Source organism: Beta vulgaris, chromosome 9, assembly GCF_026745355.1.
Source record: "Beta vulgaris subsp. vulgaris cultivar EL10 chromosome 9, EL10.2, whole genome shotgun sequence".
NCBI classification, from domain to species: domain Eukaryota; kingdom Viridiplantae; phylum Streptophyta; class Magnoliopsida; order Caryophyllales; family Amaranthaceae; genus Beta; species Beta vulgaris.
The window spans coordinates 34,652,906-34,666,116 of NC_079210.1; the positions used below are offsets into that span (position 1 = coordinate 34,652,906).

The 13,211-nt window shown below is 35.0% G+C and overlaps 1 protein-coding gene across 4 annotated transcripts; it reads left to right on the forward strand.

Annotated features, from left to right (window-relative positions):
* The first annotated feature begins 9,479 nt into the window (after positions 1 to 9,479).
* LOC104903590 (23.6 kDa heat shock protein, mitochondrial) lies at positions 9,480 to 12,145 on the forward strand. 4 transcript variants are annotated; one of them, XM_010691655.3, is made up of 2 exons: positions 9,480 to 10,001; positions 11,477 to 12,145. In XM_010691655.3, the coding sequence occupies exons 1-2, from the start codon at positions 9,833 to 9,835 to the stop codon at positions 11,800 to 11,802; spliced, it is 495 nt and encodes a 164-aa protein (XP_010689957.2). In that variant the 5' UTR covers positions 9,480 to 9,832; the 3' UTR covers positions 11,803 to 12,145. The 4 variants fall into 4 exon arrangements, with proteins under 4 accessions (XP_010689957.2, XP_010689956.2, XP_048492750.1 ...); XM_010691654.3 differs by having other exon boundaries at positions 9,482 to 10,010; XM_048636793.2 differs by having other exon boundaries at positions 9,482 to 10,001; positions 11,474 to 12,145.
* Positions 12,146 to 13,211: the final 1,066 nt, after the last annotated feature.

Genomic DNA, 13,211 nt, shown 5'->3' on the forward strand with positions numbered 1-13,211 from the left:
ACCAGCTTTAAATCCTGGACTGAATCCATAATATAGTTATTAGATATATTATATTTATTCTCGTTTTGAGAATCTAACTAATTATTACAAGTGCATTCATCATACATCCAGGTTATCATGTGCATAGTACACTTAAAAGTAGGTGTAACATGAACATGGTACACTTGGGAGGTTTGTGAGTGACTATAATTAAATTTTAACTACTATAATTGCTTAAATCTCATCCCTTTATTATTATTATTAATTTATTTATCTTGCCTAGTTAATCTAGTTAATATTTAAAACCTCAAATAAAAGAAAAAAAAAATACAAAAAGGTTGACTTGGATTTTTTTTTTATTTTTTTTTTGTCAAAGGTGCTCTTAGCTTATTCCAAGAGTTCATAATTAAAAGTACTTGTGATAAATTAGAAGGATAAGATATTATATTTTTCATACTATTGATATTTAATATTTGAAGAGCATCACCAATTTAATATTATAACATTAAATTATAATGCCCTTTTTTTCTACAAGACACTTATTTCCATAGTGTGCATCAAATAAGGTTGTTTTGAATTATTTTTTTATTTTTTAATGGCTAAGGGCCTGTTCTCCCCAGCTTATTTTCAGTTCAGTTCAGTTCAGTTCAGTTCAGTTCAGCTCTAATAAGTTCAGTTCAGTTCAGTTCAGCTCCAATAAGTTCAGTTCAGTTCAGTTCAGCTCCAATAAGTTCAGTTCAGTTCAGTTCAGTTCAATCAGTTCAGTTCAGTTCAGTTCAGTTCAGTTCAGCTCTATTCTTTTATAACCATTTTGTTAAATATTATTATTATTATGTTGGTATAATTTATTTTACTAATTACTATTATTATTATTATTATTATTATTATTTAAATATATATCATTACTATTAAGTATTATTATTATTATTATTATTATTATTATTGTTGTTTCTATATTTTTTTTTTATTGTAGCTTTACTAATTATTATTACTATTATTATTAGGAGGAACATGGTTTAGGTCAAAGCACACATAAACCCACTTTTTTTAGCCCATAAACCAATCAAATCGCGTCAAGACGGTTTATTGTATAATTTTCGCGGTCCAACCCAATCATTATTTTTATTACTAAATATTTTTAAGTTATTAAATATAATTATTAAAATAGTAATATTAATTTACTTCTTAGATATTATTGTTATTATATATCATCGTCAAGTATTAATATATTAATACAAATAATATAAAATAATTATTATTAATTATCATTAATTATTATTATTATTAATAATTTATGATTATTAATATTATTTATTTATAACTATCATTTAAAAATATTCAAAATACTACTATTATTATTATTCATTATTATTACTTATCATTATATTATTATTTAATATTCATATTATTATTGTTTAAAATATTATTTATATATTTATTACATTCAATTTATTTCAATGTAATATAATTCAATTCAATTCAATTCAATTCAATTCAATTCAGTTCAGTTCAGTTCAGTTCAGTTCAGTTCAGTTCAGTTCAGTTCAGCTCTGATAAGTTCAGTTCAGTTCAGTTCAGCTCCGATAAGTTCAGTTCAGTTCAGTTCAGCTTTGATAAGTTCAGTTCAGTTCAGTTCAGTTCAGTTCAGCTGTTTTATGCCGAAGAGAACAGGCCCTAAATATATTATCATATATACTAAATTTATATTATATGTAAAGTGTGAAAAGTATAGTAAAATGAGTGTTTATTTTGTAGAGATTGAAAATATATATGCTTTTGTGATTCTTTATTTCTTAAACAAAATATATTTTTCGAGTTATGATTATTGGAAATAATTACAATATAATTAAATGAACACATTATCTCATCATTGATGCGAACTTCATCAAGTTTCATCCACATCATAATGCGCATTCAAATATAACACGAAAGATAAATTAAAAGTTACCTATCTTTCTAGTATCAAAATTATTAGTTTGTAGGAAAAGTAATTTTATGATAGTAATTTTTAGTGAATATGTTTATTTATTACACATTAACTTTCTCAACTAGCTATTAGGCTTGGGTTAGGAAAATTTTCATTTATTAATACTATACATTAAAATGATAATACTAAATATCGAGGTTAAAACTTTAGTATATAAACTTGAAGTCACGGGATGAGACCCTCCGGTTTTTTGGGCACAACTTTACAAAACACGTCCAATTGTAGGTTATGCAATTTCTAATATTTTTATTTATGTAGATTATATGGTGTAAAATTCCCTTAGGGAGGTGCCACGTGGCACCGTTCCTTGTTTAGGAAGGCATTTTAATATATTAGTAAGATGCTCATTAACCCGCCAAAGTTTTTGTTTCCCACTTCTTGCATTTCTTCCCTCCAGTAACCAAAAGTTTAATTTCCCTACCAACAAAATTGATGTCCCTCTAGGAAATTTTTAAATATAATGTGTAACACCCTTGGATATCTCTCTTTTTGAAAAATATATTTTATTATAAAACTCCTTGAGAAACTTGAGAGTATTACCATCATATGATAACGTTAAAGGCTTTAATATTAACTACTAACTGAACTTTAAACTAATGCAGCGGAATAACTGAACTAACTTCTTTTTATTGACATAACTTTGTTGTACAACTACTTTATTTATTGTACAATGGATCCTTGACTATTGTACAATGGAAATAAAGAAAATAAAATAACAACTCCTTGACTAATTATGATTCCTCACTAGCTCACCCATATGAAGTTTGCATCCAATCAAGTTGTAAATTCTGCTCATCAAAATAGGGTCATCACAGGGACAAAGTCATAAAACAAAACAAAACAAAAGCGTGTCAGTTGAGTACATGTATATATGGAATATTAAAAACTTTGTTTAACTAATCATTTGAAATATTTAATTTCAAAAAACCTTCTTTGAATACTTGATAATACTTATATAATATAAAGTATATAACTTAATAAAAATCGTTTTTCCTTTCTTAGGTACCTTTCCTAAAGTGTGCACATCCCCTAAGGTTAGTATTTCTTATTTAGTCTATGATGAGGGGAACTACCTTGTCCACATGACTTATACAAAAAGTACATGAGTAAATAATATAATAGCTACTGTTCTTAATAATAAATAACAAGTCGTTGTCTGGGTAAATAATAATAATAATAATAATAATAATAATAATAATAATAATATATAATAGCTACCGTTCTTGCTAATAAATAACAAGTCGTTGCCTCTTTATAATTGTGATCGTAAAATATCATATCTAATAAAAAAGATCTTTTGAAAATAAGCCTCCTTTAAAAAGAATATAAAACTTTAGCCAAATAGTGGCGTAACTAAAATCTTGCTCTTTGAAAACTCTTAGGGGGCGTTTGGTTTGGGGTTTTTAGGAAAGGGTAAGAGAATCAACTAGCTCAATTCCCTTCCTTGTTGTTTGTTAAGACATATCAATCATTCCCTTTACCCTCTCCTTTTCCCCAAACTCCTCTACTTTCATTCCCCACCCTCCCCCAAGGTTTCACTTACCCTTTCTCTCTTCTATCTCATGCTGGCCTTGACCAATCATTGACCACTACCCCCAACCACCAACCTAGCCACACAACCACCACATCAACCACCAAACCCACAAGCCCAACAACTGAACCACCACTGCAAGCCCCCTAACCACCTTGACCGCCACTGAAACCACCAAGACCGCCACCTAAACCACCATTATCGCCAACGAAACCACCACGTTAACCACCACGCCAACTCCGCAAGCAGCCTAACCACCACCTAAAGCCACCGCACGCACCCTAGTTACCACATAAAGCTACCAACATGCACTAGCTAACCCACGAAACTCACCCACAAACAACACAAACCATGCACCTAACCCCACCACCTCAAAAACCTCGTCACCATTAGACAACAACCATAACCCCCTCCCCTCGAAAACCCTCATAACCCACTCGAAAAAAACCCCCCACCACCGTAAATATCCACCACTAAGGATGGGAAAACCTTTTCTTATCATAAACCATGGCTTTAAAAGGTCAAATTCGACCATGAAAACTTCATATTTGAAGATTTTATGGTCGAATTCGACCATTTAAACCTCGAATTTCACTTTTATGAAGGTGGTGAGATAATAGAGAAGAAATTGTGAGAAAGGGGCGACTACGACGACATAGGGGCTGGGGCGGGGGGGGATGGGAAGCAGCGGCAGTGTTGGAGTGATGGTGGCGGCGGCGGTGCCGGGGTGAGGAAGGGCAGCGGTAGCCGGCAACGCATCAGGGATGGCAGAAATGGTGGAGGAATGGTGAGAGGATGAAGAAAGGTGGAAGAAATATTATAGCAACCAAACAACCTTTTTACGTAAATATCCACCACTAAGGATGGGAAAACCTTTTCTTATCATAAACCATGGCTTTAAAAGGTCAAATTCGACCATGAAAACTTCATATTTGAAGATTTTATGGTCGAATTCGACCATTTAAACCTCGAATTTCACTTTTATGAAGGTGGTGAGATAATAGAGAAGAAATAGTGAGAAAGGGGCGACTACGACGACATAGGGGCTGGGGCGGGGCGGGGATAGGGAAGCAGCGGCAGTGTTGGAGTGATGGTGGCGGCGGCGGTGCCGGGGTGAGGAAGGGCAGCGGCAGCCGGCAACGCATCAGGGAAGGCAGAAATGGTGGAGGAATGGTGAGAGGATGAAGAAAGGTGGAAGAAATATTATAGCAACCAAACAACCTTTTTAATTACAGGGTTTTTGTTTCCTTTCCCCCTGTACCCCTTTCTTGATTCCATTCTCTTTACCCCGTTGAAACTAAACTCCCCCTTAATAATAACAAAAACACTATAACAATTATACTTGATAAAACAAGGTAGCAATAATATTAATAGTGAGTACACTAGAAATGATAATAATGAAGCAAATTTGTCATGCCCTTGCTACATAGTAGCTCATGAAGTTGACGCAAGTGGTATATTAACAGGCAATAATATAATTAGAGATAAGTTACCCTTTACTATGTCAGATCTAGTTATTATTAGGCGGTTGAAGTATAAAAATGTGAGAACTATGCATCATTAATCCCAGATATTGAGTAAAATATTTAATTTTAGATTAAATCATATGTCATAATTGATTCCTAAATTCAACATACTCCTGAATAAACTCATAATGTTCATAGTAAAACTCATAGCGTTCATAATAAAATTCATATAAAATACGTATTCAATCTAAAATAACAACTCTAAAACATGATACTACGCATGCAGAACAATATTTAAAAATCTACATATACACGCACTTTGAAAATAAAAGACTACTAATGAAGAAGGAAGTGTAAGCTAAAAGAGAGATTGTGTTTAAACTTGAGAAAATAGATGTATTTTTCAAATTTAGTGTGAAGAATATGAGAGATGGAGACCTCTATTTATACTAGTTGGATAGCAGCTAGAGTCATATTAGGACTAGGAAACTAAAAGATGTATTTAAGGAAAAAGATAAACCAAACTAGCTAGGATCTAACTAATATTTACAGTAAGATTAGGAAAAGATATAAAATTATCCCACAAACGAAATTCTAGAAGGTTAACTTAATCTAAGAACATAAGTAAAAGAATGAAAATACCAAAGTTGATAAATATGAAGGTAAAAGATTACAAACATACGACTCACTGCCAAATGCCGTGAGTAGAGCTGCAACTGATTTGTGTTTTTTCTCTTTTGCAAACCTTTTTGGAATCTGAACTTTTAATCTTCGCCCTAGAATTACTTAAAATCGCCCAAAAAATAAAATTGAAATTACATTTATAACCTTTCTCTTTTTTATTCTTAAATCACCACCACCACCACTCACCTCTTGTTGGTTGTCACCACCACCACCACTCACTGGCTACCACCATCACCCACCCACCCACCTCACTCCACCAACCTCACCTCCATTGAAATTACCCCTCTCTCTCCTTCTTCAACACCATATGCATACCACCACCCACCCACCTCACTCCACCACCCTCACCTCCACTTCCTTTGTCGCACACAACCACCACCACCTTCGTGTCACCATTGCAGACCCCACGCAAAACCTTCTGAATTATTTTTAAAACAGCGAACGTCCGGCCAGGACGTTCTGGCCATGGGACGAACGTCCTGGCCGGACGTTCGCTGTTTTTTTTTTAAATTTCAGAAGCTTTTGTGCGTGGTGGAGTGAGGTGGAGGGAGGTAGGTGATGGTGGTGGAGGATGTGGAAAAGAGGAGAGGTCGCAGGTGGTGGTGGTGGGGGTGGTGAATGGTGTGGAAAAGAGGAGAGGGAATGGTATTTGGAAGGTAGGTGGTGGTGGGGGTGGTGGGTGGTGTGGAAAAGAGGAGAAGGTGAAAGGGCAGTGGGGAGGTAGGTGGTGGGGGGTGGTGGGTGGTGGAAAAGAGGAAAGGGTAAAATAGTCTATAAAAATAAATTTGGGGCGATTTTAAGTAATTCCAAGGCGATGTTTAACAATCCCCAATTTGAATTTCTTCAAAACATTTTTATTATTATTTTTTGTTTTAAACAAAGTATCTGGATTTAAAAACTTAGGCCCAACATCTATTTGCCTAGTATTGATTTTAAATACCCAAAATCTTTATAAAAGCTTCTTTTAAAAGCCTTTTTGATAAGAAACAAAAATTTGCAATAGGTAATAATCTTTCTAATAACTAAAACCTTTATAAAAATATAAATATTAACTTACTAAAATTAGAGAGTATTAAACAATGAGCTAGCACAATATTATTAGTGGTGTATAGAGATTCTTTGTACATAAAGTATAAGTTTATCATCTTTCAATTATTATTGTACAATCCACAAGAAAATGAAAAGGCATTAATTCACGTTAGTTGGTGCCCTTTACAGAACACCGTGTGTTGAGAATTAAGTCATCCAATGATGGAAACATGATTTTGGGAATTGGTTTTTTTTTATTCCTTCCGGTGCATGAGAATTGAGGAAACAACTGCACAAAGCAAATGGAGGGCTTGGCTTTCAAAAGTTTAAATGTCAATATTCTCTTTAACCAGGCATGGAGGATCCATAATGGCAAGTCTTCTATTGTAAGCAGGGTCATCAAAGACTGGTATGGTGCTTCACCTATTGAGCTAGCTTCAACTGGGCAGACTCGTCGAAACATATCATGGGGTATGAGCAGTCGGATTCGTGCAGGACGTGTTCTTCACTCTAGGGTTGGGACTTTGATTGGGGATGGGAAAGCTACTAGTATTGATTCATGCTTCTGGGCTCGTTGTGAGTTGGCTCGTTGTAAGAATGGTGTTACTCAAAGTTGTTTCCCCACCACCGTTTCTACATTAATTTCTAATGGTGCGTGGAATGTCCCTTTGGTCTGGACTTGTTTTACTGCTTAAAAACTGCTAGAAAGATCTTATCTATGGATCTTGCTCAAACGGTTGTGCCAGATAGCCCATTCGGGCGTGGGTCAAGGGATAGAGCATATTCAATTAAGTCTGGCTATTGGTGGGTGCATGCTAATGGCGCTACTAAAGTGAATAAGTTTTGGAAAGAATTTCGGAAGTTATTACCATGCCTGCCGAAGTGGAAGATTTTCATGTTGAAGTTTATACATAATAGGTTATGGGTTGGCAAGACGTTCTATTCCCACGGATTCTAACTTTGTAGTTTGTGCCGGTCCTGTTGAAACTACGGAGCATCTTTTTAGAGACTGTGAGGTGGCACGACATGTGTGGAAAGCATATGTGCTAGGAATCAATGTTAGCTTCCAGGAGCAAATTCCCCTCACTGGTTAGACGCGTAATTTTCTTTGTCTGTTTTTTTTTTAGCTGCAGGTGGCATGGATCGTAAGGGGGCAATTATGTTCATCATGATCTTATGGAGTCATTGAAATGATGTTTTGTTTCAACATCAACAGGTTTGTCCGATGCAAATACTAAATAATATTCTGGAGAATAGCAATCATTGGAGTAAGGTGGAGTGCTCACAACTCACAAGGCATGTCATCATCAACATCTCCACGAGTAGCTATCATCAATAGTACCCACGCTGCACGATGGACTTAGGGCCATTTGTGTGTGGTACCAGCTATTGTCAAAGTTGATGGAACTTGGAAGCGGTATCAAAGGCGTGGCACATGGAGGGCTGCTATCGCGTGGCATATTTGGTGGCATTCAAGAGCTTACAACAATGGAAAGCGTGCTACCATGGGGGATCCCGCACAGACAGATTGGCAAGCGATTTAGAGGGGCATTCAGGAGGCATCCAAGTTCACAGCTAGTATTGTGGTGCTAACGGATTCTCTATTGGCGTTTACAGCTCTACAAAATCAACTGATAGTCTTCCAATGTATCGACATCTTGTGACAAACATTTCTAATTTTGTTACTGTACTTAAAGTCTTAAGGGACATGCTTCAGGAGGCTCACCAAATCGCCACTATGGTGAGATGTGAGCCATAGGTTTTTGTGTTTGTGGTTGTGTTTTCCATTCTCATGCTATCAAAAAAAAAAAAGAGGATCGAGGGACATGCATACTCTGAAAGTCTAAGCGAGACACCATTGTTGGATTAAGGCAAAGTAATAAGGTCAAAGATGAAGTTTTAACAAAGGTTTGTATGGTCAAGTATTTTATCAATTCGGCACATCCATGTCACACGGGATGGGGTAACTTTTTGAATCATTTATGTTTCAAAGGGTCCAGTTTTATGAGACATATCAATTATGATTTGCCTGATAGAGTTTTTTCAAACCACTAAGATTTTCATAGTTTTTCCCTGATATTTACTCCTATAGTGCTACTTATTGTTACAGATTTCCCATCTCAACATTTAGAGGTTATATACTACTACAATTTTTTATCAAAAAAATAAGGTGCTCAACTTCAAGATAAATATTGATTTTGTTTATATGTTTTTCTCTCTTCTTTTTTTATAATGCACAAAAAACTTCAAGCCAAGAAATTGTTATTTGCTCTAATTAGGAAGCTTTCTTTCAACTCCGCCCATCCATACATAAACATCTCATTATCTTCAAATTCCTTATCATTTTCGCATTGTCATCAAAATATTGCCCATTCTTTAAGAGGTATCATACTAATAGTATTTTCTAACGATCTTGAAATAGGGGACGAAAAATCATGTCGTTCTATAATTTTGAAAGAGATATCCAAACAGAACTTTTACCAAAAATCTAATTTGTAATTTGAAAGGGGGCCAAATATAAAAATTAACCTATTTCACTTAAAAATTTCATATTTTCAACTTTAATTTTTAAGAAGATTCAAAAGTTGGCCGTCATCGGAGCTCCCACCGACTCCAATGATATTCCGCCACATACCATCTCATAGACAGATAGACTTATACAGTTATACTAGTGGTGAACTTGGCCTGGGCCAAGCCAAAGTCGTATCGTGCTAGGCCGACCCATGCGCACATAAGGCCATGTTATATTATTTTTTTTACCAAAATCACCCCCTAAAATTTTGTTGTCTTCTCTACAGAAGTAACAAAAAAAAAAAAAAATGAAAAGTTGCAACATCATGTCTGTCCAAAAGTGGAGATTTGCATGGAAAAAGGAGGGAGTGTAGTGTATCTGTGTATGATCTCCATATTCTCATTCTCCTGCACACATCTCTGCAAACGTGGAACCTAACCAATGCAGTATTGCCATCTCAATTCTTAAACCACAACTTAACTCTAGTAAACAAATTCATTTTACCATGGTTTAATTTTCAATTCCTACTTGTTCAAATACTCCATCATTCTTCTAATCTCACATTCACTCTCCACTTTCTCTCATTACTACAGTCTACAGACTACAGTACAGTACTACTCCACTAGTAAGTAGTAAGAGAAAATATGGGTTACCGTTTTCTTCAAAGTCGGACCATTCTTACGAGTTTAACCCGTTTCTCTCTCCGTCGTAACAACCACCGCACTCCGCTACCATCCGTCGTTGGAAATCCTCGTCGCTTCGTCACTTACACCGGATTTCCTAACCGCTACTCTCTTCCCTGGTTCGTCCAAGGTGATTTTGGTAATTTCAAATCCTTTTTTATGCTCATTTTTTTTTACATCAACTAGTTTATGGGTTGCTGAAAAAATGGTTTGATGTTTTTCTGCATTTTTATTTGCTGTTTCTTTTACTTCTTTGAACTCTGTGTTTTCATTCTTATTTTTGTTTTTGTTTTTATTTGTTTTGGATAGTGTCAAGTGTGTTTTGTTTTCTGTAAGAATTATGGGTTGGTTTTTGCCACGGTTGATTTCTTGGTCGCGGGATAGATAGATGGAAGTTTCTATGTTAATTAAGTTTACTGAAATATGTTTTTAGCTTATGTTGTTTTTGGTTAGTAAAAATTTCAATTGGATTTTTGCGACTTGTGAGAGTTTGATCAACAGGATAGATGTGGCCTGAAGGTTTTTGTGCGTTTGATTTGTTTTCCTGAAATGCATTCTTAAAGTTTGTTGTATTAGTGATGTCTGCTTGTTAAGGTGATTTATGTAGCACGGAAACGTTTGTGGTTCTTTCCAATATGAGGAAATAATTAGCATGGAAACGGTTGGGGTGTTGGAATGGAAACATTTCGAAAGCGGAGGAATTTGTCAATTTGTGTTGTGGGAGGTTTATGTGTTGTAGTTGTGGAGAGTGTCCATACAATATGTTGCCCAACATGAGTACTTGAGGTAAAATGAAGAGTCGAAATAATGTAGGATATGGGTTGCTTGTGGAGTTTTGGGTACGGTGGAAGAAAACTTTTGGGTTTTTCTTATATGTTTGTGTTTTGTGCTCCATTTGTTAGCTTTTGTTTATGCTATTCAACCAACACATATTTGTATTTTGATTTCAGCGGACATTTTGTTGTTGATATTTGAGGTGTTTCCACATAGTACTCCTAGTGGTTACTGGTTAGTGTATAACTGTATATGTATTTGAAAAAGTAGTAAGATTATAACACTACTGTTACTCTATCATTGGAGGTGAACACTCTTTTTCTGCTCCTTAATATCCTATTTTACATTTTCAGAATACCTCTGTGTTTGAATCTAGGGCCTTATTGAATGTATCATATCTGATTACTGATACATCAAGAGGAATTTTGTTTTCCATGTTCAGAACGGAAATGAAATATTTGTCAATCTGTTATTACTCTATAGAAGCACATTAGACATTTGCTTGTTGAAGTTCATTATAGGTTTTAAGGAATTAGGGAAGAAAATAGTCTAGGGAGCTGTTGATCATACTTGTCAAATTAAGTATATTTACAACATGACAAGACTAATAAAGGTTTAAAGCTATTGTATACTACTTCTTTTAACTTGTCAAATTAAGTATATTTACAACATGACAAGTACTATATTCATGTTGTAACTTACTTCTTTTAAGCCGAAGTAGTAAGTAATAAGACTAATAAGAATATAAGATGAGAAATAACCTTGTTGTATACATGTATATTATCCAATCCTGATCTTTGGCAGTTTTATCTAATCTTGTTTATGTAGTAGACAAGCATGGAACCTCATCCATCCCACCTGTTGTAAGAATGATGGAGGAAGCGGAGCAGCAGCCACTCTTTGATACCTCTGCCTCATACAATGGCAGGGTACCTGATGCACAGCGGAAGCCAGCAGGACACCTCAAGCAAGATAAAGATGCATTGTACTTCAAGATGGATATGCCTGGTGTGGGCAAAGAAGATGCAAGGGTCTATTTGGAGGGAAGCACTTTGATAGTGAAGGGAGTCAGGAAGCTCGACACAGAATTTGAGGATGAGGATGAGGATGAAGATGATGAGACAATTCTAAAATCTACTCTACTGGGATTAGTTTGACGCCAACGCGCAAATACAACGTTGCTGCTATTAAGGCTGAGATGAAGAATGGAGTACTCAAGATTATAGTCCCGAAACTCAAGGATGAGGAGAGGCAGGATGTCTTGCACGTTCAGATCGACTGAGTAGTTGCTTTGTTGGGGTGTTCATAAGGATTTACAGGGTTCATGGTAAAATTTATGATTTTGGTAATAGGACTAATATCTAATTCTAATATTGCAGTGGTGTTTACCTTCTGCTACTGCTGGTAGAACTTGCATAGCTCTTTTCACTGTGGTGGAAGTGGAAATGGTGCTTCTTTTGAATTGCTAGCTTCTTTCATGAAATTGGATGACTTTTGAGACCCCCTTTTGTCCCCTGTTAGTCCCATTTGCTCTTGAGTTTGTGCTTAGTTTTTAAAATAAAAAGAAAACATATGGCTAGTACATTTAAGTTTGCTAGAGCTTATTTATTTGCTATCGTCTTTTGCTAAAAGTAAATCATAAGTCATTTTCATTGCGCTTAATTTTAGATATACAACTAGTTTGTTGGCAAGGGCGTTGTCCCCGGGTGTTACCTTTTTTCTTCTTCACAATTGATATGTCTTTTTTTTATTCTATGAAAATTAATTTTAAAAAGTTCTAACATTTAATTTACTTTATGTCTTTAATGAATATCTAACATTGTGTGGATTTATGAAGTACTAGAAAAGTTGGTTAAGATGGTCAGGACAAACTTCTCTATGCAAGAGTTTGTATGTTCAAATCTTGTGGCAAACAATATTCATTTTGTAATATAACGTAACGATTTACATGGCACATAAGAATATAAGATGATATGGTGAGGCTATGTGACGCATATATAGCGAATAGTGTCACGTGAGACTGTTACTTTGATAGAAACATCTTTTAATGTATAGCATAGATTGTAGAACTAATGATAGTGGTATATGCATGACATACATTTCTTTGCATGTTTTTATTTTTGCTTAAGTATTAATTAAGGATGGTATGGGCGGGATATCCTACTCCGATATGCATGAATGTGTTGTCCTATTTTAAGGTCAAGAGTTTAATATTATACCTTGTGAGTTATGAGTTGGGGTGTTGGTCTGATTCTGGTTGAATATTTTTAGATTCCGACTCTATTTAGTTTAGACTCGCTTAAGCTTATATCCTTTTGTAAGAAAGGTAATAGTTTGTGAATAGAAATGTTTTGTTGTATCATGAAACTAATCACCTCATCTATTTTTTTCCATTGCAACAATGAAATTTTTACATGATTCACTCAACACTCTTTCACTATCAATTGTTATTTTTACGTTAGGAAAATATAGTCATGTGAAGTTGTTTCGATATTGAACAAGAGGATACCTGATATTACGAGGCCACCATGTATAATAATCCTTAAACCTCGCCAGTAGGATGTGC

Bases quoted from the DNA above. Each gene is read 5' to 3' on its own strand.
- LOC104903590 (XM_010691653.3), top strand. From the start codon at position 9,833: ATGGGTTACCGTTTTCTTCAAAGTCGGACCATTCTTACGAGTTTAACC. The intron at 10,011-11,473 runs GTAATTTCAAAT...TTGTTTATGTAG, and splicing joins GTTCGTCCAAGGTGATTTTG to TAGACAAGCATGGAACCTCA.